The sequence below is a fragment of the Podarcis raffonei genome, chromosome 5 (assembly GCF_027172205.1).
Source record: "Podarcis raffonei isolate rPodRaf1 chromosome 5, rPodRaf1.pri, whole genome shotgun sequence".
NCBI classification, from domain to species: Eukaryota; Metazoa; Chordata; class Lepidosauria; order Squamata; family Lacertidae; genus Podarcis; species Podarcis raffonei.
Window position 1 is genome coordinate 90,923,283 of NC_070606.1, and position 24,695 is coordinate 90,947,977.

Here is a 24,695-nt window from a genome sequence, read left to right on the forward strand (position 1 = left end):
AGATAGATAGATAGATAGATGATAGATAGATGATAGATAGATAGATGATAGATAGATAGATGATAGATAGATAGATAGATAGATAGATAGATAGATAGATATAGACAGACAGATATCCCAAACACCTGTGAATGTTTAGCAGAAACCTGTCATAAGCAGACACAGTTGAATGAAGCAGACAAAACTCAGAGAGAAAATTCTGGTAAAATGGTATTAAATAATGTAAGAAGAGCCCACTGGATTAAGCCCATAATGGCCCATCTAGTCTAGCATCCTGTTCTCACAGTGGTCAACGAGATCCCTGTGGCAAACCTGCCATCAGGATTTGAGCACAAGAGCCCTTTCCCTCTGTCGTTTCCAGCAACTGTCATTCAGAATCATTGCTGCCTCCAGCTGGAAGCCATTGGTAGCCTTCTTCTCCTCCAACAATTTTTCCAATCCTTTTTTCAAGCCATCTAGGGAGGGAGAAAAACTTCATTTTGGTGGCTCTTTTCTCAGCCTTATTTACTTACCGAATTGCCATTTTGTGGTTCGCCTCAGGTTTTCCCAGACAAAATGTCATCAACAACTTTGGACACCCGCCCCCTAAAAAAAAAACAACTCAACAATTTTGTCCTGATATTCACTTTGGGGAATATGGCAACCCTACTAAATGTCCTGGGCTGGTCCTGAATGGATTACATTCGAAAACCGAGGTACCACTGTAATAGTTGCAATAGTAATAGACAGCATAAAAATAAAAATAATCATAACAAGAGTCCCCACCCCGCCCCTTTAACAGGCCATAGATTATTTAATGGTTGAAGTCAGCATGTACAGTGGTACCTCGAGTTAAGTACTTAATTTGTTCCGGAGGTCTGTTCTTAACCTGAAACTGTTCTTAACCTGAAGCACCACTTTAGCTAATGGGGCCTCCTGCTGCCGCCGCGCTGCCAAAGCCCAATTTCTGTTCTTATCCTGAAGCAAAGTTCTTAACCTGAAGCACTATTTCTTGGTTAGCAGTGTGTGTAACCTGAAGCGTATGTAACCTGAAGCGTATGAAACCCAAGGTACTACTGTATAGCCATATATAATAGGTCAACACCAGTACTTTGAATTCAGCCCAGAAACTAATTGGCTGCCCATGGTGTTACAGGCTCAAACCATCTTGTTCTGGTGAGCAATCTGGCCATGGAATTTTGCGGTATTCCAACCTTTTAAGCCTTTTCTCTGTCCAAATTCTCTTTCCCTCTTTCCTGGCCAGTGTTTGGACAGCAGAGACACAGTGCACGCTGCTCAACATCTCCATCACAGAAACCTTCAACTGCTCGTTCAGCTGCGGTCCGGACTGCTTGAAAACCTCTCAGTACCCGTGCTTGCAAGTGTACGTCAACGTATCGTCTTCGGGGCAGAAGTGCTTGCTTTACCACACAGAAGAGACAATGAAAATTAATTCTGAGGTAAGAACAAATCCAATTGCTCATCCATTTTCAGTGCAAATGGACTCGATCTTTGCTAAGCAGGGGAGCTGGAGAAACTGTGGTCTTCCAAAGGTTGCTGGACTGCAAGGCCCATTAATCCTGACCACTGAACATGCTGGCTTGAGGTGATAGGAACTGGAGCCCTTCGACATCTGGAGGGCCACAGGACCCCCATCCCTGGTTTATACTGACTTACAACAGCTCTCCGGGTTCCAGGCTGCAGTTTTTCCCAGCAGTGCCAAGGGATTCCCAGATAGAGCCTGTGGCCTTTGGCATATGTGCTCTGACGCCAAGCTACAGCCCTATTTCCTTCCATGCTGAAAAGAGAACGAGCTTTACAATGCAGAGAGTATATATTTGTGTGTAGAACGCTGCCTGCCGGACGGCAAGTACATCTGTACCAATGCCACATTACCTGCACATCACAGCGCCATTCTGTAATGTGCATCTCTCTCTCTCCAGATGGCTGTTTGTCTGTCTTTGTGTAAAGGGGCACAGTAGGTCCCTCGACTCTGCATGGATGATGTTCAGGCAAATGTATCTATTCATTATCTATACCCAGGCACTCAGAGATGCAGCGGTCCTTGTTACATAGAGATTTAATTGCCCGAGATAGGGTGAAATCAGATACTAGAGCCCAGATCCCAGTAATTGCTGGCAGATGTATAATTGCAAACGCCAGCATAACAAACGTTGGGTTAACAGCCTGTTTTGTGATGTTCCACTGGCACAGCAGGAGGTCCGCCCCACAGCAAGCACACACGGAGGCGCTGCGATGCTTCAGGCCTTTCTAGGCAATTGTTTCGACCCGTTTTGCAATGAGAGCACAGCTGCTCTTCAGTCATTGCAGCAGCTTCAGCATCTACAGCCAGTGCATGAAGCTCCCTGAGTGCATTGGGCCAGTCACTGCCACTCCACCTGCCTTACAGGGTTGTTGTGAGAATAAAAGAAGGGGGGAGGAAGAACCAGTGCTTTCCTTCAGCCAGATCGCATCAGAGTGCAGTTCTGGCATCTCTCAAGTGGGTGCCATTGTGGGCTGGTGCCCCCCCCCCACGGCCTGTTTTTTTCCTTTACATTCTTCTGAAAAACTCAAAACGAACGTTTCAAGTCAAAATGGAAGCCAGCCAGCATGTGCAAGTCTACACTTTTTTTTTAGATCTATGACTCCACCTAGATCCTAGCTGCTCCCAGCTGTGATTGGTCAAGCTACAGGCTATATCTATATATATAGTGATGGGATATATAGATGTTGATATTATTAAATTTTCTAATTTACATTTCAAAATATTCATTTAAACTACCATTGATTAAAATATCAATGAGTTCCCTTCTTCTCTTTCCACGGTTCATTTTGCATACCATACATCCCTGCATATTTTACATGAACCAAACCACTCAGGAATCCATTGTTACATCCATCAAAACTTATTTACACTGTTGAATTTACCTTAATGCTACCAGCGTTTTTAAATGAACACAATTTTCACTCATATATTCAGTAAACATTTTCCAGTCTTCTTTAAATGTACATTCTTCCGGTTGGCGCCAGCGCTAATGGCCGCCTCCCGCTGAGCTCCGCTCAGGGAGGCTTCTTCACGAGTTCGGGTCTGACCGCTACGGTGAAGCGGGGACCCTTAAAATCTCAGGCACAGAAGCCTGAGAGCAAGGAGGCTCGGTGGGCACCTAAAGCGCCCCTCTTTACTGCAAAGGAGCCTTTTTAAAGGCTCCGGAGTGGCAGCGGGGGAGCGCGGTGCTGAGAGCTGCTACCCAGCCCGTGAAGTGAAGCCGCGTCGCCATTGACGGAGAGCGCCGACTTCTTCCTGACATTTGGATTACAAATTGGACTACCGTGAGTAAGACTGAGCAACAAATTTATAAGGAAATAATTATAAATTGGCTGAAAGCGGAGAAGGTAAAAAATAAGGAAGTCTGCCTTCTCCGGACTGCATGTAAATAAAGCATTGAAACAAGAAGCTGCAATTGTCAGAAAGCGCTTTAAAAGTGACGGACTCAGGCATTGGACTCAGCTCCCCCCCCTTAGCAAGCAGGGGCAGGGGGGGAAGATTTATGAACTGTTTTGCCTGCATGAAAGAGGCTTAGAAGGGAAAGTTCTGCCGTTTTAAACCCTTGGGGAGGACTGCCTGGGAGTGAGCTACCGGGACTGAGAACTGTCATTTGAGACTTGCTACAAAGTAGGTGTTCTGCTGGATTACAACTAAAGATTTGATTTGACAGAAGTCTGGAACTTTGGAAAGATACAATTTGGCTATTTAGAAGATATTGGACATTTGGTTGCCACTTTTGTTTATTTAGGAAGGGAACCTTTGTTACCTTGTATTGGAAATTCTGAACTGCTCCATCTAGAGGCTGTAGGGAAATAACTACTATTTTTCACTGCAAGGAACAGACTTGTGGAATTTTCCACCTGAAAGTGATTCTCGTGGGAAAGACCTTGGGATATGAGTGGCCCAACAGAGGAGAGAACAACAAGGGCCAAAAGCAAAGCTGAACAAAAGAGAAGAGGTTCAATTGTACCACCTGCAGCTCCTTCCATGGATACAGTAACAATAACAAAAGCATTAGTCAAGATAAACGAAACCCTAGAAGTGCTAACAAAGCAGAGCACTGAAAATTCCAAACAGTTGAATCAATTATCAACAAAATTGGACTTGAATACAGAGACTATAAATAAATTAGTTCAAGAGAATGAGATAACTAGAAAGATTGCAGAGGAGGCAAAAGTTTCGGCAGAGGAAGCAAAACTTTCTGCAGGAAATACACAGGAACAGATAGTACCAGTCTGTAAAAAGCTGGAAGAACATGAGGCTGCTCTGTCTTTATTGGAACTACAGAGAAAAAATAAAAATTTGAGACTGAGATCGATTCCAGAAAATGAAAAGGACAATTTGATAGAATATTTGACAAAAGAATTTCTGGAATTCTGGCAGGACAGCTTGAAAGAGGAGGAATTTAAGATAACAACTGCTTTCAGACTGGGAAGGAAACAGAACAGAAAGAGCCCAAGAGATTGCCTTATAACTCTGAGATCTCAGGAGGAGAGAGATAAGATATTGAATTTACATTTCCAAACAGCCCTTGAAATTGAAGACTCACGTGTGCAGATCTTTAAAGATATTCCTAAAAATATCTTGGAAGCGAGGACCCATTATAAGGATTTGGTCACTCTATTGAGAAAGAACAACATACTATTCAGATGGGAGTTCCCACAAGGTCTGTCCTTTAATTACAAAGGAAAGAAAATCAAGATAAAAACAGTGCAAGACAAAGAACAGTTCCTGACAAGAAATGAGGAAGACCTTCTTAAGGAAACGGCGGAACCTACGGATCTAGAAAATCTACCAGATATTTCAAATCTATCTTTTGGAGCTAGAAAATCAACAGAAGAAGATCTCCTTGGAGCTGTTGGAGGGGCAACTGAATAAATAACAAGATGTCTTTGAAATTCTTAAGTTGGAATTGTAATGGTTTGAACTTTCCTAGAAAGAGACGAGAAGTCTTTCATATTCTGAAAAAAGAACAATTGGACTTGATTTGTTTACAGGAAACCCATGTGACTAGGGTACACCGAAAATTACTTATCAATAAAAGATTAGGACAAGAATTTATTTCATCGGATAAAGTGAAGAAAAGAGGAGTGGTGATTTATGCAAAGGAGAAGTTGGCCCCTAAATTAATATTTAAAGATGAACAAGGAAGGTATTTGGCAATTGAAATCCAAGTACAAGGAGAAAAATTATTGATAATAGGAGTCTATGCACCAAACGAAGGGAAGTCGGAATTTTTTAAGAAACTGCATGAGACACTAATAGACTTTTTGGACTACAATGTAATTTTAATGGGAGACATGAATGGAGTGGTCTCTACAAATATGGACAAAGCACAAAAACAGGTGATCTCCAAGGATGGGAGATTACCTAAGACATTTTTTGAAATGACTGACAATATGAACCTGATTGACATTTGGAGAACAAGGAACCCTCTCGAGAGAGAGGGAACCTTTTTCTCTGAAGCAAAAATGACATGGACAAGAATCGACCAAATATGGATAACTAGTGGGATGGCAGCAAAGGTCAAGAAAGTGGAAATCTGCCCAAAGACTTGCTCCGACCATAACGCTGTAAAGATGGAAATGAACCCAACAACAGCTGGTTCCTTCAGATGGAGGATGAATGACTCCCTATTTAGAGATGAAGAGGTATATAAAAAGGCCCAGAAGGCGGTTAAGGACTACTTTGAGATAAATCTGAGAACAGAAGTGGAAAAAAGAGTAGTTTGGGACGCAAGTAAAGCTGTCATGAGAGGATTTTTAATACAACAGAATGCCGTAAAAAGGAAGAGACAGAATGAGAGAAAGGATAAGATCATGGAAAAGATAAAAGAAGGAGAAAAAAGATTGAGATCTAAACCAAAGTCTCATGAAATTTTGAGAGAAATCAAGTTTCATCAGAGACAATATATGGAATTGATGAATCAAGAGATAGAATGGAAAATAAAACAAATGAGACAAAAGACATTCGAATCGGCAGATAAATGTGGGAAACTTTTGGCATGGCAACTGAAGAAGAGACAAAAACAGAATACGGTTACCAACTTAGAAGTTGAGGGAAAGAACATTTATAAACCAAATGAGATTAGAAACTGTTTTCAGAGCTATTTCAGGAGACTCTATGCACAAGGGCCGGTGAACGAAAAAGAAATTGAAGAATTTCTTAAAAAATATGGATTACAAAAAATCTCGGAACAAAGTAGAGTGATTTTGAATCAGAAGATAACGGATCAAGAAATTGAGGGAGCCATTCAAAATATGCAATTGGGAAAATCTCCAGGACCGGATGGACTGACCTCCAGATACTACAAAGTTTTGAAAGAATGGCTTATGCAACCGTTGAAGGAGGTCTGTAACGAAATTTTGGAGGGGAAGAAGGCACCTGAGTCGTGGAAAGAAGCTTATATTACACTTATACCAAAGACAGAGACCGAGAAGAATCAGGTCAAGAACTACCGCCCTATATCATTACTCAATGTGGATTACAAACTTTTTGCAGACATTTTGGCAAAAAGACTGAAAAGAGTTTTGGTGGGGGAGATTCATAAAGACCAAGCGGGCTTTCTTCCAGGAAGACATTTGTCAGACAATGTGAGAAATATAATAGACATTATGGAGTTACTGGAAGTTAATATTAATACTAAGGCAGTATTAATATTTGTGGATGCGGAGAAAGCCTTTGACAATATTTCTTGGAGTTTTATGAAAAAGAATCTCCAAGGGATGGGGGTAGGCCAAGGTTTCGAGAATGGTATAAGTGCAATCTATTCTGAGCAAAAAGCAAAATTGATTGTAAATAATGTGGTTACAGAAGAATTTGCTATTGAAAAAGGGACACGACAGGGATGCCCAATATCCCCACTACTTTTTATATCTGTCCTGGAGGTTTTATTAAACATGATTAGAGAGGACCAGCTGGTTAAAGGGATTCAGGTCGGAGCTAAACAGTATAAATTGAGAGCATTTGCAGATGATTTAGTTTTAACTTTACAAGAGCCAGACACTAGTACGAAAAGAGTTTTAGAACTAATACAAGCATTTGGTCAAGTAGCAGGTTTTAAGTTGAATAAACAGAAAACGAAAGTACTGGACAAAAATTTAACAATGGTTGAAAGGGAAAAGTTTCAGGGTGAAACGGGGTTAATGGTAGCAAAGAAGGTGAAATACCTGGGGATTAATTTGACATCTAAGAATGTGAATTTATTTAAAGATAACTATGAGAAATGCTGGTCAGAAATTAAGAAAGATCTAGAAGTATGGTCAAATTTGAGACTTTCCTTGTTAGGCCGTATTGCTGTTATTAAGATGAATGTCTTGCCTAGAATGTTGTTTTTATTTCAAACATTGCAGATTTTAGACAAAATGGATTGTTTCAAGAAGTGGCAAAAAGACATATCTAGATTTGTCTGGCAGGGCAAAAAGCCCAGAATAAAATTTAAGATACTAACTGATGCAAAAGAAAGAGGGGGGTTTGCCCTGCCGGACTTAAAGTTGTACTATGAATCAGCGGCGTTTTGCTGGCTGAAAAGCTGGCTGCTTCTTGAAAACACAGACATCTTGGATTTGGAAGGGTTTAACAACAGATTTGGCTGGCATGCATATATATGGTACGACAAGGTAAAAATTCATCAAGGTTTCAAGAACCATATTGTTAGGAAAGCATTGTATAAGGTTTGGATTCGATATAAAGATTTGTTGGAAAACAAAACCCCCAGGTGGTTGTCACCAATGGAGGCTAAGGAAGTGAAAAAACTTAATATGGAATCCAAATGGCCAAAGTACTGGGAAATTATAGAACAGGAGGAGGGAAAAGTGAAATTGCAGAGCTATGAGAAACTGAAGTCAAAAGTAAGAGACTGGCTTCATTACTATCAGATAAATGAAGTCTTCAAACAGGACAGGAAAATTGGCTTCCAGGTGGAGAGGTCAAAATTAGAAACAGAGCTATTGGAACCCAATACTAAGAACTTGTCAAGAATGTATAACCTGCTGTTGAAATGGAATACACAGGATGAGACGGTTAAATCAGCTATGATTAAATGGGCACAAGACATTGGTCATAACATTATGTTTGCTGACTGGGAACAGTTATGGACCACCGGTATAAAGTTTACGGCATGTAATGCCTTGAGAGAGAACATTATGAAAATGATTTATAGGTGGTACATGACCCCAGTCAAGCTTGCAAAAATTTATCACATGCCCGATAATAAATGTTGGAAATGTAAGGAAACTGAAGGTACTCTCTACCACCTTTGGTGGACGTGCCCAAGGATCAAGGTATTCTGGGAAATGATTTATAATGAAATGAAAAAGGTGCTTAAATGCACGTTTGTGAAGAAACCAGAAGCCTTCCTCCTGGGCATGGTAGGCCAATTGGTGTCAAGGAAAGATAGGACGTTTTTTATGTACGCTACAACAGCAGCAAGAGTACTATTAGCGAAGTATTGGAAGACACAAGAACTACCCACACTGGAAGAATGGCAGACTAAGGTAATAGACTATATGGGACTGGCTGAGATGACCGGCAGAATCCGTGACCAAGGGAAAGAGACGGTGGAAGAAGATTGGAAGAAGTTTAAAATTTATCTCAAGAACTGTTGTAAAATTAATGAATGCTAAAATGTTTTGGGTAATGCAAAAAAGAATTGCAGTGATTAGCAATTGGATATGAGAAATAAGATCTAAAGAAAGTATTATATTGAAATTAGGGGATGCTGAAAAGATTGATAACAGGGATGCAGAAAGGGGAGGTATGGGGAAGTCGCTGAAAGAAGGCTTAAGAATTGAAAGGTTAAGAAATTATACGTGTTTATATGTTTGTATGTCTTGTATTGTGTTGTATTGTCTTGTATTATGTGTGGAAAAAACCAATAAAAATTTATAAAAAAAAAAAAATGTACATTCTTCTTGTTCTCTTATTCTACATGTTAAATCTGCAAGCTGCACATATTATTGTCATTCTTCTTCAGTTGGGACCTCACTCATTTTCCATTTTTGGGCTAACAAAACACAGGCTGCCGTAGTAGCATACATAAATAGTCTTTGACTGGGAATTTCCCTCTGAATTATCCCCAACAAAAAGGACTTTTTATTTTGTTTTTTGAAAGGTACTTTTAAACATTTTTTTCAATTCATTGTATATCATTTCCCAATACCCTTTTACAAGTCCACCACATATCATAAAACATACCAACCTCATTACATCTCCAGCACTTATCTAATTTGGACATACATTTTAGCAAGTCTGTTCGGAATTAAATACCATCTATAAATCATTTTCAGGTAGTTCTCCTTCAAAGAATAACATGCTGTGAATTTTAGGTCGCTGTTCCAAAGTTTTTCCCAGGGAAGCAGCGATGGGCTTTTGGCTTTCCAACCAGGCCTCTACCATTGCACTTGTGCAAATTTGCACGAGGGCCCTTCCAAGCTGCCCTAGCCACCTGCCTGAATCTAACAGAAGGAGGGAGGGGGGTGCATTTATTTGACCTGCACCAGAACCAGGGGCAGCCTCCAAACCAGCCAGAGAGGCATCTTGCCATAGTTTTTAGCACCTCTGCGGGTGGTGAATGCAGCTGTTGTCAAACCAGCATCTTTTCAGAGCTGCCTCAAGTCGCCTGGCGACTTACTGTAAGAGCTTCATGGTAAGTTCCGGCACCTATTTTTCTTGGGGGCAAAGCACTGAAAAGAACAAAGTATGCTTGAATATCCCAGGTGAAGGGTGGGATAAAAATGTAATAATTTTCCATTTTTGGCTCAAACAGCAGTTCTTTCCCCAGTGCTCAATACAGCGGTATTTTAGCACTGGATAAAATGTGATTATTCCTTGTGTAGGGAATTGAAAGGGGTAAACACACCTTGGGGCCTGTGTGCTGTCAGGGGGAGCATGCAGAACAATGCCTGTCTACCAGCCATTCCCACCCACCCGCTGCTGAAGCAGCAGTGGCATTTTCTGGGACTTTGCACGCTGCACCGAGGGAGGCAGAGAAAACGCTTGCCGTTTTTCATTCTTCAAAATGCCCATCGTTATTCCATTGTAGAGACAGGACGTAGATCTTGGCCTGCAAAAAAAAGAAGAAGAAAGGTGGTTCATAGAGGGGACCTTTTTTTTTAAGCCTCTGCTTGCCTGACACTCTTTCTATCTCTCCATCCCACACTGGATGCAACCAAATCAGAGGTCTCAGTATAGCCAATATTAATCCACAGCATTGCTCCAATGGTGGGGGGCAGAATCCAAAATAAGACCTTTCTTTTTGTACCAACTAAAACGGCACAAAATAGTGAGCAAGCTTTTGCATTGTGCTTCAAGCCCCAAAACCCATCCCCCATGGAAATAAAGACACAGTGGAGACAGAATTTAGTTTAAATGTTAATTTGCAAATTTTGGCCACAACTTTATTAAAATACACCAATGTGACTGGTATTGGCTTAGACATTGGTATCAAACTATATCTGGCTCCTGCCCCACCCTGCAGGAAGCCTGGAAGGGTAAACAGCCAGCAGGGGGATCTCCGACAGTGTATATTGACTGGTGCTCACCCATGGGGTTTCCAGGGGTCCTGGCATGGCCCTAGCCCCTCTCCAGGCTTCGGACGAGATCCAGTCCTCCGGATTCCTTTAATGGAATACCCTATTCATTGGAGGGGCAGGTGATGGCCGCACCGCAACTCCCCACATTCCCCTAAACCAATGCCTAACCGCCAAACCATCACAATCAAAGTTGTGATGATTGCTAAGAGGTAGGCAAAAACCAAGTGGCCACAGTCAATCTGCCACATTGGAAAAAATTCCTACCTGGCCCCCATTCCAAAACAGGTGACCAACCGAAGTCCTAAGCAAGGCCAAACACGACCTAATTAACAGGTGGGCGGGCGGGTGTTCAGCAGCGCAAAGCAACAGGAGGTCCCTACGTCGCACTGACAAATAAATACCCCCAACCTTGCCACGCTGCTGATTGGCTAAAGGCCATTGGCATAACTGTGGCACCACCAGCTTGGAGCAGGGCAAGCCCCACCCACAAGCCGGTTAGGGAAGAGTTTCAGGGCCAAGCACAACATGGACCCTTCTCTGGGCTAGATGTTAAGAAAAACAGCTAGAGAGGCAGCCAGGGAGTGCAGAGGGGGAGGTTGGGCATGATGTAAAAACCCCAAACTCTGGAGTTTGCAACTATTTAAAGACAAGAGTGCAAAAGGATGTTATGGCAGTTTAATTGGCTTCGGTGGTGCTTGGTGCAGAATAAGATGTTCAGTTATGCAAGGATTACAGGGCTGGATAAACAACAATGGTAGTTCTCATTTTTAGTTGCTGCTGCTGTTTTAAAAACATTTGTCTTTCACACTCACACAAACACCACGGGAGCAATTGTTAGCAGAAAAACAGCTAGACGGGAAACGGTTAAATAGCAATTATGCCATTCCTTCTGCCAAGCTTATCACCTCCCAGTACCAGGCTCCTTTAAGGGCTTTTTAATGTGTCAGATAAAAGTTACCCATGGCTGCCTGCAATGTCTGGTTTGGCCCTTAGCTGCTATGCTACATTAGCTCTTGAAATCTCAAAGAGTTTCTGCCTGTTTTTATTCACACTTAAATCCCCCCAGCTGCTGCTTCCTCTTAATCTAATGCAGGTACAGTTAATGCTTGCTTGACTCAAGGCTGTTTTTACAGGTTATGATTGCCTCTCTAGGGCTTCTTCTCCTTTATCGTTCCCCATCCCGCCCTCTGACATACCATTGTGCAAACTGAATCCCAAATCAGTTTTGTTAATGCAACATCCCTTGATGGTAATGCTTGACTTCTTGACCTAGAATGGAATTTAAAATATTCTAGCCGAGTCCTTCAGCAAATCCGCTCTAGGCAGAGATGTTCCATGTTCATCTCAGAGGCAAGACAAGCTCCGTACCCAAAGAAGTTCCTAGCAGCAACCAGGACACAACCATGCTGTTGTTGACTTCCATTTTTTCTGGGCATGGTTACTCAAACTCCAGGCCTGGTGTGCCCTTGAACCACTTCTCCTCCACCCATTGTGGCTGAACTAGTAAGGCACAGAAAAGCTCAAGATACACGATGATCTATCCACACTTAGTTGTTATCTCTGAGAAACGTAGAAAATACAGTGGTACCTCGGGTTAAGTACTTAATTCGTTCCAGAGGTCCGTTCTTAACCTGAAACTGTTCTTAACCTGAAGCACCACTTTAGCTAATGGGGCCTCCTGCTGCCACCATGCCGCCGCTGCACGATTTCTGTTCTCATCCTGAAGCAAAGTTCTTAACCCGAGGTAATATTTCTGGGTTAGCAGAGTCTGTAACCTGAAGCGTATGTAACCTGAAGCATCTGTAACCCGAGGTACCACTGTAACAGGATATAGTTATACAAATTCTTCAAACTTACATGACCCCTTAAAAATTAGCTGATGGAGGTGAGTACATCAAAAAAGGGCACTGTCCTGGTTTCTGATCCATAACTGACTTCTAACTTTTGAATGGATTAGTTTTTGTTACAGTTGACTATTGATTTGCGAGTAGGGACCACTCCCACTATTGAAACTTATATTGGCCAGAGTTCTTGGTGTGCTTGTTTCTTGAACTAGTAAGGCAGCAGGTAGTTAGAGCTAGAGACCATGGCAGGTGGAGCCACTAATTTCCAGTTTTGTCCCCATCTTCCTCCCTGTTGAGTTCTGCAAAGGCATAGGAAGAGCCTGCTGTCTCAGGCCAATGACCCACCTAGTCTAGCACCTTGTTCTCACAGTGACCAACCAGGTGCCTGTGGGAATCCATCAAGCAAGACCCAAGAGCATGAGTTCTCTTCCCTCCTGTGGCATTCAGAAGCCTTACTGCTTCCGACCATGAAGGCAGAGCGTAACCATCCTGGCTAGTCACCATTGATAGCCTTTCCCTCCATGATTTTGTCCTCCAATCCTCTTTTAAAGTCTTGGAAGTTGGCGAGCATCACTGCGTGAGTTCCATAACTGTGTGAATCCTTTCTTTCATCTGCCCTGAATCTTCCAGCATTCGGCTTCATTAGGCGTCCATGTGTTCTAGTGTTATGTGAGAGGAATAATAATAATAATAATTCTCTATCTACTTTCTCCATGCCGTGCAACACTGAAACTAAGGAGGAGGAATAGACTATACAGAATTAGATAAATTAACAGGAAGGATTCGAAACCTGCGGGATCAGAGATTCTTAGAAGCCTGGAGTAAATATATGAACTATTTGAAAAGGAATTGTGATGAACAGTTTACGCTAGTAAGATTGCAAGAAGTTTTGTAAGGTGAATTATCTGAAATATTACAAGAAAGACTATGAAAAGAATTATTAGTTAAGGACAATTAAATGCAACACAGAAATTAAGAAATGCAGAATAAGTGATAAAGAACAGAAAATCATCAGAGGTGTTGACGGAAATCTAAAACATTGTATAAGATGAGAAGATATGTTGTATGACTGTTGGAACTGATATGTTAAAAAATCAATAAAAATGTATATATATATATAAAAAGAAACTAAGGAGGAGGAAGCTGGCTAACAGGGCGACTCCCTGTTCTGGTTGTAAGTAAGAAGACAGGCAGGTGGGGTCTGGCTGAGGGCAGCTTGAATTTGGTGGGGCAGTGTCCCATTTGCCCAAATGGATCAGCCTTCACTGACCTTAGGAGCACAGGAACCTGCCTTATACTGAGTTCTATCTCAGTATTGTCCACACTGACTCGCAGTGGCTCTTCAAGGTTACAGTCAGGGTATTTACAGACCTATCTGGAGATGCCTAACTAGGACCTTCAGCATAGAACCATAGAATTATCAAGTTGGATGGGACCCTGAGGATCATCTAGTCCAACCCCCTGCAATGCAGGAATATGCAGATATAGAGGAGACAGGGATTGAACCCGCAACCTTGGCATTGTCAGCACCACGCTCTAACCAACTAAGCTATTGCATGCAAAGCAAATGCTCTACCATTGAACTGCAGCCCTCCCCCCCCAGCCTTCACTAAGTATGATCATGGTATAATCATTGGTCATGTCCTTTTAATTTCTAAACAAAGAACTGGATCCTAGATCAATCACACCAAATGGTTAGTCTAGCTCCCTACTAAGTTACTTACACTGCACTTTTAGGTCTGAGAATGGACTTGAGAGGCGAAGTGGTGATGCTCCCCAATGAACAAATGACTTTTAATTGTTGTTTTCTCGCTCCTTACCTGCTTCTAGAAGCCTGTTGTTATTTAATGAAAATGAAGGACAGGCTGATCATGTTTATTTAGACGCACTGCCAAACAGTGTGCAAACTTCATCCATCATAAGCTTCCTATGAATCATGCATAAGGCTCAACTGCAAGATCTTTTTACAAAAACTTTCAGATGAAATCTGAGGACTCAGGGAGATGGTGGGCGGCAAATGATTTCCTGAAGCCAGATGCTTGTCTCTGGCTGACCTTTTTCACTTCCACCACTGTGTAGTTTGAGGTTTAGGTAGTGGCAACACCAGAACCTAGTGGCTGCCGTTTTTCTCTCTGCCAGGAAACCAGGAGTGGGGAACCTGAGGCTCTCCAGATATTGTTGGATACCAACTCCCATCAGCCCCAAACAGCCTAGCCAATGACCTGGGATGGTGGGAGTCGTGTCCAGCAATGCAGGTTCTCCACCACTGACGTGAGAAGAAGGTTACTGCTCTGATCATCATGCAATGTTGTTCTGAAGCACACCAGAATGATGGATATGCTTCCTACTTTCATTCTACTTTTAGGCAGAATTCCAGGAGAAATAAATGGTTTCCACTAATCTCTGGGAGGCCATCACAACACCAGTAAAGCACAGTATTCATGTTTTCCTGGTGTGGGTAGGAGTGGCTGCAGTGTTGTTTCTTCCCATGATGCCAAGGAATGTGAGAGACCCTGGACCACTTGGAAGTATCCCATGATGCACCTCCTCTTAGCACCAGCAGTAACTCATTATGTAAAAAGCCATTGTTTTCCATTCTGCACCGTGTGCGTCATATACAGCACTGTTTCCATTCTGCTGCGATTCATCTTCCACTAAAAACTACGGTACAATATTCGTTTTGCTTTCTGCTTCAGCAAAATTATGTAACTTACATTATTTATATAAACTGCATAAGGGAGTCGGGCACGCTTCACGAGGGACGGCATTCCACAAATTGGAACCACCACTGAGAAGGCCCTGTCATGAGTCAAGACCTGCTGACAAGGCCTCACCTGCCGATCACAGAATTTGAGGTGGTTGATATTGGTGAAGGCACTCTTTTAGGTACTTGGGTACCAAGCCATTGAGGGCTCTGTATGCCAGTACATACAACTGGGTTTGGTAGCTCAATGGCAGCCACTGCAGCACATTCAGAACCAGTGGCATATGGTCCCACTGGGCCGCCCCACTTAGCCCGCCTAGCAATGTTGAGAGTTGTTGGTGACTTGTGGAAGTCTGTTGGTAGTTCGCCACACCTCAACCAGGGTGATTTGCATCAGCAGACTATGTGGATCCCTGGCAGAGTCTTCCAGAGATTTCCTGCTCCCAGCTGAACAGCTTCTTCCAGAGTCCCCAGTTAAGGGAGGAAACAGTTCAAAGTAACAAAGCATTTATTGTTTCCAGACAAAGACAAAGGCAACCAGTATTATCCACTAAATACAGTTCTTCTGGTTTTTGAAGTAGAGATACATATGTGCAGAGAGATTTACTAACACTATTGCCACCATAACTCACGCTATTGTGTAAAAACCACGGCCTCTCACAGATTCAGAGTCAGACCCTGACAGCAAACAGGGCAGGAGGGCGTGCAACAGGACAGCAGGACATGGACAAGACATCATACAATGAAAGCAATGCCCAGAGACCGGGATCCCCATCTTTACATGTAGGCCTATTTCCTGAACCAATGAGAGGGCGAATGACTCAGCAAGTCATACGCTCAACCTCACAGGTGTTGCTATGGTAACCCAGTGCACCTGACACCCTTATCTCAGGACATCCAGGCTTGGGGGCTCTGCTCCTCAAAACGTGAGCCCAAACACTGTGTAATTTAAGCCGAGTTTTACCTCTCTTTTTTCCTACTATAACAAGGTAAACAGAAACGGTGAGGTGCTCTTGCCAGTGGCAGGCAACAATAGCTGATGGTTACTTCCAGCTGTTTGGCTTGACGAGGTGCCATCTGTTCCACAAGCTGGGAATACAGATGTGTGTGCCAAAGTAATGAAAGCAGGAATCCAGAGTCTGGGACCTAGCGTGGGTCCCTTGGGGTACCCGTTGTCACTTCCCTCCCACCTCCAAGCCATCTCGGAGCCGGTGGTATTACTGACACTGCTGACACACTTGTGTCCCAGAAGGTCTGCACTACCAAGCCTCAGAAGGTCAGCACACAAAACCTGCACAGCCTTTTCAGTTCATTGATCACACCAATCCCAGAGGCAAGAGAAAGCACTTAGATTTCCAGCAGAGACGGAACAGTAAGAAGAATTCTAGGTGTCCTTTTCTTCTATCCCTATATATATATTTCTCCAAGTTTTGCAGCCCAATACCCAGATTCTGGTCTAGACTCCAGCTGTTTCAACTGCTAGGCTTTGCTTTTCTCTACTTTTGATTGCTAAGGGAGCTGGAAAAAAAGATAGGATTTGTTTTCTTTTCAAATAATCAAGCCAGTTTGTAAGTCACAAGCGATGCCGAAGCAGGAAGTGTGAGTGTTGCTTCCTGTTTTCATACTTCTGTAATATCTGAAAAGGGATCTTGTAAATCTTCCCTAGGGGGGAACGACATGTGCCTCCATGCACAATTCTTGACTGATTGGTCAAAGCTAAGTAAATACGGATCCATTCTTTGAGGAAAGCCATATTTGTATTTTAAATGTATGGGTGTATATACATATTCACAAGTGTTTGGTTTGGCCAGGGATGCATACTGTCTCTTATCTCATTTGTCTTTCTCCCCTTCCGACAGTGCTCATATATACCCAAGTGTGGCAAGAACTTTGAAGAGTCTCTGTCCCTCGTGAATGTCGTCATGGAGAACTTCAGAAAGTACCAGCACTTCTCCTGTTACTATGACCCCGAAGGCATTCAAAAGAATGTATTGCTAACCAAACTCTACAGCTCCAACGTGCTGTTCCACTCCCTCTTTTGGCCAACTTGTATGATGATAGGAGGGCTTGCTATTGTTGCCATGGTCAAGTTGACCCAGTATCTGTCCCTCCTGTGTGAAAGGATCCAAAGGATCAACAGATAGAAGCAGCCGGCTCGCTTCCGGGATGGATTGACAGCTGAAATACTGTTGTTGTTTTTTTTCATTCTTCACCAAAGAACCTTAAGTTTGTAACGCGTACGTCTGTTCTAAGTTCCTTATATTTTTTATGAAGTAGAGCAATAATGAAAAAAGGCTGTTCTATATGCAAACGTGATGCTGTTATTATGCAGGTGATGGGAGAAGGAATCGCCATTTGCGTTGGCCGTCTACATAATCTTGGTTTACGCTGCAAAATCGGTACTTCTTTCTTTTTTCCTTTCCCTTTTCTTTCTTTCTCCTTTCTTTTTCTACAGCCAAAATAGGGCTCAGTGTGACCCATTTGCCAAGCCTTGTTGATGAAACGAATCACCATTTCGTTGCAAACCCATTCTGGAGGGATGTATTACATTGCTGCGTGTGTGTCCATGCGAACCGTTTAAGTTCCACTTAAGGCTGCAGAGGGAGAAGGCGTGGGGAGTAGAAGGAAATTTGGAGGGTGGTGAGAGAGGGTTGATTTGTCTGGCTGAACTAAGATGGATTCAGAAATGTGGTATCTCCAGCTGCCTCCTAAACCAAGGTCAAAGGGCAGCCACACATTAGCAGGAAGTCAGGGTGTGCATCCTCACATCCAGGCCCTGACTCAGAGAACACAAATCAAACTTTACCACCGCTAAAATCTTTAGGACATTTTAGCCATGGTTGATTTTCTTGGGATGTGAGCAGAACTTACTTTCTTCTGGATTGCAGGGAGAGAGAGGGGACCCTCAAAGTTCTGGATCAGAGCAATTGTCTTCATGTTAGCCTCATGCTCAGGGTTAAGCTTTCCCTTCCGATGTTTTAGACATTTATTTGCAATATCTTGGACTCACAGATCATTATCTACCAAAGCTATAGCCAAAAAAGCAAACCCCACAAATCGCATTAATCTACCACACCCGTCGACTTCATTCATCTCCGACTCCAACCTGAGCCCTGTTGGCAGAGATGGGACCAGAAAACACTTTCCGTACAAATTTATTCTCTGTATTTTTTTCCTTGTATTTGCTACCATATCACTGTAAAGAAGAACTAAAACAAAAAACAAAATACAACCCATAGTCAGCTATTTTTTCATTTTTTACTTCCAACTATTTTAGATTTTTTTACTGTATATTTAAAAAAAAAAGAATACTAGACAAGAGGACAAAAACATATATTAAAACTAGTGGTGTATTGTAATACGAATATGTTATATTTTATTATTTCTTTTGTTAACTGAAAGTGAGAAGTGCCCTTCTTGTATTTCGTAATGTCCAAACCTGGATATGCTTGTCACTAAGAAGAGCAGCGTCGGGGGCGGGGGGAGTCTTAGAGGCCATTTCCACTCAGATAAAACTTAGGTCACATCTGCACCATAAACTTAAAGCTCTCTTATACAACTTTAACAATCAAGGAGAATCCTGGGAACTGTTGTTTGTTAAGGGTGCTGAGAACTGTAGGTCTATGAGGTCAGCGCCCATAGCAGACTACAGCTCCCATGATTCTTTGCAGGACTTAAAGTGGCATAAGAATGTGGTTGTGACCATTCTTGCAAAACATCCTTCAATTTGAGAGGCTAGTAAAGAGAATGGGTAGCATATAATATTATTCCTAGAGAAGTGGGCTTTTTTAACCAGTACACAGAAAAATAAAAATAAAAATTCAAGAGCATATTGGGCAGGGAGGGAATGAAATTCACATGATTTACTGAATTGCGGTAAGGCTGCAGAACCAGGAACATGCATAAATCATAGCTGCTTCCAGATGACCTATTTATTGTGCATTCTGATTTTCTTGGAGGGGTTAGACAACATTGTGTCAAGGCAAATGGTACCCCCCACTTTCTGCTGCATTTTCCCATCACTTTACTTATCACAAAAAAATCTGATGTTTGGGGGAAGCACAAGATCTCCAGATCAAGTTTGATTACGCAACCTGAATTTGCCAACATACGATTGAATCACACCCGAAAAAAGGGTCCGTCTGGAAGCACCCTATGTACGTGCTCTGAGGTATGCATTACCACTAGGGAACACTAAGCGGCTGCCTAAGGAGACACTTTGCAAGTGGTAGTAGCAGGTCTTGTTTCTGTTGTTCCAAGCTCCGCTTTGGTACAAGCGCTTGAAAAGAAAAGGTCGTAGATTTGGTGGTACATAGAACCAGAGAATAGCCACACAGCAGGCAAAAGATCCAAGCCACCATATGAAGATGGAGAGAGTGGTAGGTGGAGTGGGTCTGAGTAAAGCAGGAGTAAAGCGTGAGTAAAATGTGAGTAGGTGACAACTCATCAGATAGTGGGAGGAGTGGAAGTCACAAAATGGAAGAGAAAAAAGAGGAATATCAGTCTGGGGCAGTTTTGAGAGTCAATGTTGAAGCCCAATATGCCATAGGGATAAATGGGGAAAGTGAGCAAGGCAAAACTTGCAATGAATTTTTCCACCCATTCTCTGTGGGATTACATATAGTATTCACAACTTTTGTTAGATTATACTCAAAAGACAATCTTGTCAGGTTCAGGTCATGGAACGCCTAAAAGGCAGAATGTGAGATATTCACCAATCATCCCCTAAAGTTACCATAGAACTTTTTTAAAGGAACTATTTATATGTGTATTGGAAGCAAAGGTTAACTTTTTTTTTTTTTTGCCAAAAGGAGAAAGCACATTTTATCTGTCCAGCTCGTCCATTCTCCGCGTACTCCTCCCCCCTCCTCTGCCACCACTCCAATAATGTAATGTTGGGGGAAAACTTTATGGTGTTACAAGACTCCATGAACTGTTCAAGTGTCGTCTGAGCTGTACAATTGAAGTCTGCAGCAGTGAAATTAATCTTTGATCTTGTAATCCATAATGCAGCTTTTTTTCTCAGGCAAATAAATTCCTGGGGCGTGTAATCAGGACTTCAAAACTGTGTGATTTGGTACAAAAATTATTCAATTAAACCTTTGAGATTTCAATATGCTTGGCAATCGGAAATGGCCTCTCTTTTTCTTCCCTCCCCATGCCCCCCAAAAACCCCATTTGGTAGGATCTATGTCAGGGGTCAGCAAACTTTTTCAGCAGGGGGCTGGTCCACTGTCCTTAAGACCTTGGTGGGGGGCCAGACTATATTTTGGGGAGGGGAAAAAATGAACATATTCCTATCCCCCACAGATAACCCAGAGATGCATTTGAAATAAAATCACACATTCTACTCATGTAAAGACACGCTGATTCCTGGACCATCTCCAGGCCAGATTTAGAAGGCGATTGGGCCTGATCCAAGGCCTTAGTTTGCCTACCCATGATCTATGTTCCCAGCGAAATCCCAGCAAAATTCAGCCTACAATTAGCCTCTCTTACTGTCTTTCACACATACCTGGGGAAATTCGAGCCAAAGTCTTCTAAGTAATTGGTACTGCCATCCTATACAGTCTTGTGCAACAATCTGTGAGAAAGACTCATTGAACCCAGTCACATCTTCTATACCCAAACCATATACCCAGAGTGTAGGGTTGCCATACATCCAGAATTCAGCCCTCACAAACGGCGTCTGGGCGGAAATTGTGGAAATCCGGACATATGGCAGCCCATGTCGGTAATGTAGATTTTGACAAATTTCATTAAAGATAGCTCAAAAACCCATAGCTCAGCAACTTTTGTGTTCAGATTTTCACTTATCGAAATATGGCAACCCTACCAGAGTTCGTAAGAGTGCAGTCGCATTCCCCAGCCCAACCAAGGGATTGTCTTCCATGAACATGGTTTTAACAGTGAGTCTGTAAGTGACTGTGGAGGCCAATTCTGGATCCACATGTCCTTCCACAGTGGGGAAATTGGTTTCTGGGCAGGAGTTAATCATGGTGAGGGTTTGCGAAGCATGCCTTCCTCTTAGCACATTTCTCCCTTTCGTCCTGAGTTTGAGTGTCTTCAAAGCCCATGACGCCTTTGGTAAAGGCTGTTCTCCGACTGGAGCGCTTGCAGGCCACTGTTTCCCAGTTGTCGGTGTTTATACTACATTCTTTAATAGATTTGCCTTGAGAGAGTCTTTAAACCTCTTTTATTGACCACGAGCATTACGGTTTCCATTTTTAAGTTTTAAATTTTTAAGCTTTAAATGTAGAGCGCAGATGGAGCAGAATTTCAGCCTCAGATATCAGTTTCTCTAAATAAAATAACACCACAACCTCACACACCTTTATTTGCAAGCAAGATGCCACAGTCCTATTGACTGTTTTGTTTATCCTTCCCTGAATCTTCTAGAACAGAAGTCAGGGGCCTGGGGCCTGGGGCCTGGGAGGCCAAATTCAGCCCTCCAGAATGCTCTGTCTGACCCTTGGAACTGGCCCCAGGCCACATATGTCACTGGCCCTGCTTTGCCCTCCACGTCTTGCTGAAATCTGTCCTTGAATTCTGATGATGCTTCTTATTGGCCTGGATGGAGACCAGAGAGATGGCTGGGTGACACCTAATGTGTTGAAGTTAAATTTACACTCGTTGTTCCACCCACTTCTGGCAATCCCATGTGGCCCTCACAAGGTGACCCTGAAGGTAATGTGGCCCTTGGGCTGGAAAAGCTTCCATGCCCATTCTAGAAAGATCTTGGGAATCACAATTTGGAGACATGTTCAAAATTTCACACTGCCAGGTCTCCACCCAAGGGACGCCAACACGGGGAAGTTGAACATTGTCATGTGAATCCATCCTTGTTTGTTTTTGCTGACAGCAGTTGGCCTATGGGGAACGGGGTCCTTTATTTGTGTTTCTCATAGCAGAACAACACATAAGTGATATTTTGAGCATTGTTTGCTCACAACATGGGAGCAAAGAGCATGGCCATCGCTAGCAGTCCTACAGCTGATATTGTACACTCTTTCCCCGATGTCCGCCATGTGCCTTTGCACATAGCACTGAATGCACAAAAGATTCATCAGGAAGCATGCATGTGACATTCAGAGCGACATTCAGAGCGGACCTACTCCTTGCTCCCGGTGTTGACGTACACAAGAGCAAATAGCACCCAAACAGGGCTAGAATATTCCAGAAAAGCATTTGTGTTCAGGTTTGGCTTGTGAGCCCTTCTGGCTTTTATTTACTCTTCCCTCCATCTCTGTTTATGAACAATAATTAAAGGCTCACTACATTTCTGTCATGGGTGACCAGCTTGGGGAACAGAAAAGTTAACTGAACTGTTCAAGGCCACCGGTTCTGGTGGAGACAGGATTGCAGAGCTTCTGACCTCTAATTGCTTTTCCTGGGAGCCGAGAGCTTTGCCCAAGTAATCTCTGAGAAGTGTGGAAAAGCAACAAAGGGGCACAAAAGTAGAGAACAGCAACCAAGTCGGAAAAAATAGCCCAACTTATTTTCTGGGCAGAAGTATTGCCTTCTCCCCGAGGTTGCCAAATCTTCCTTAAAACTCAACAGAATTCTGAATGCTCTCCCTGCTGTCAGGACCGGCAGGGGAATTTAACTGTTCCAGTTCTCTGGCTGGTAATTCACTTTAAATTATTGTTTTACCTCACTCAATCCAATTACTTCACGTTATTTCGCTGCCCCACCGTTCTCTGTGCTAATGTCAACAAAATGATTACAGGCTGCAATGGCGTCAAGATGTTTCACCCACAGGAGCGCCGGTAAAAATGTTTATGGCCTGACATATTGAAAACAGCATTTGATGTGTAAATGTCGAGGATAATCAGCTCTCCTGTCACTAACAAACAAAATGCGGGAAATATGCAGCCGCTAAAATGTCATCCATGGGACTTTGAAAGCTGCCTTCGCGCCTGCCACGTAAATCCTCAAGCAAATGGACTGTGTTTTTTTGTCAATCATCTCCCGGAGGGTCACATCTGATGAGAGCTATTTGCCAGTTGTTGCTCTTACATAATGGATCTCAGAAATTTGAATAAGGATCTCAGCACTCAGCTGCCTCCCCCCTCACCATCCCATGTGCTGGAGCTTCTGAAATCGCAGGCTGGTGGGTAGATTCTGAGAAAGGCCATTGTGGCTCTCAGGGCCAACCTGGAAAATAATACCTCCCATTGAAAACAACCCCCTGAACATGTCTTTTTTTAAAAAAAAAATATTATTTTATTATTATTCTCCACACAACAACAACAAAAACAACAAAAAATAACAATACACAAAAGACAAAAACAAGCATACAAAAAACACAAATCCAAATCTTACAAATTACAGTGGTACCTCGGGTTAAGAACTTAATTCATTCCGGAGGTCCGTTCTTAACCTGAAACTGTTCTTAACCTGAAGCACCACTTTAGCTAATGGGGCCTCCTGCTGCTGCCACACCGCCGGAGCACGATTTCTGTTCTCACCCTGAAGCAAAGTTCTTAACCTGAGGTAATATTTCTGGGTTAGCGGAGTCTGTAACCTGAAGCGTATGTAACCCGAGGTACCACTGTAATAATATAAACGCTGAAAAGAAAAACAAACATTGACTTCCACCAATCCCACAGCACCTCCTTTACCTCTCATTGTGTCTTCCTGTTTTCCTATTTTCCTTATCATCTCTATCCTAGCATCTAGATATAAATCCCTCTCTCTTATCCTTTCACTTCACAAGGTTATTCCAGACTCAGCCAGATTTCTGTCCTCGAACCTTGGCTTTTAAGGTATTCATTTAGGCACTCCCATTCCATTTTCACTTCACTCCCTGCTCATGTCTTTCTGTCTAGAGGAACCCTTTCACCAGTCTGGTGCTCTTCAAATGTTTTCGACTACAGCTCCCATAAACACCAGACAGTGCTGGCTGGGACAGATGGGAGTTGTAGTACAAAACAACTAGAGGGTACCAGGTTGATGAAGGCAGTAATTAGGCATGGGGAAGAAATTTAATTCCGTTCACATGGAAAGGCAAATCTACAACATTCGCACTTCCTGAAACAAAACGCAAACCGAAATACTGCTACCCTTCAGAATTCGCCTTTATTTGAATTTTGTGGTGCAGTTCTCCAACCAAATAAGATTTGCAAAAATGTAGAGTTTGGGGAGAATTAATAAAAATGAATAGATTACTGAAAACAACATACAAAAATGTAGGTAAAAAGGTAAAAGGTAAAGGACCCAGTCAAAGGCGACTATGGGGTTGCAGCGCACATCTCGCTTTCGGGCCAAGCAAGCCGGCGTTTGTCCAAGACAGCTTTCCAGGTCATGTGGCCAGCATGACTAAACCACTTCTGGCACAACAGGACACTGTGATGGAAACCAGAGCAAATGGAAACGCCGTTTACCTACCTGCCACAGCAGTACCTATTTATCTACTTGCACTGGTGTGCTTTCGAACTGCTACGTGGGTAATACAAAAGTGTATTATATTAGGGAAAACTAGGGAGCGCATGGTGCTGTAGTCTAAACCACTGGACCTCTTGGGCTTGCCAGTCAGAAGGTCGGCAGTTTGAGTCCGTGTGACAGGGTGAGCTCCTGTCGCTCTGTCC

The 24,695-nt window shown here is 42.8% G+C and overlaps 1 protein-coding gene across 3 annotated transcripts in view; it reads left to right on the forward strand.

Annotated features, from left to right (window-relative positions):
- The window catches only part of KCNMB2 (potassium calcium-activated channel subfamily M regulatory beta subunit 2), a 215,938-nt gene extending 195,715 nt beyond the window's left edge, over nucleotides 1-20,223 (forward strand). For all 3 annotated transcript variants that reach the window (XM_053390594.1, XM_053390593.1, XM_053390595.1), the window contains exons 4-5: nucleotides 1,244-1,439; nucleotides 16,965-20,223. In XM_053390594.1, coding sequence (XP_053246569.1) covers nucleotides 1,244-1,439; nucleotides 16,965-17,249 — 481 coding nt within the window. In that variant the 3' untranslated portion in view covers nucleotides 17,250-20,223. The remainder of the gene's footprint in view (nucleotides 1-1,243; nucleotides 1,440-16,964) is intronic.
- The last annotated feature ends 4,472 nt before the right edge of the window (nucleotides 20,224-24,695 follow it).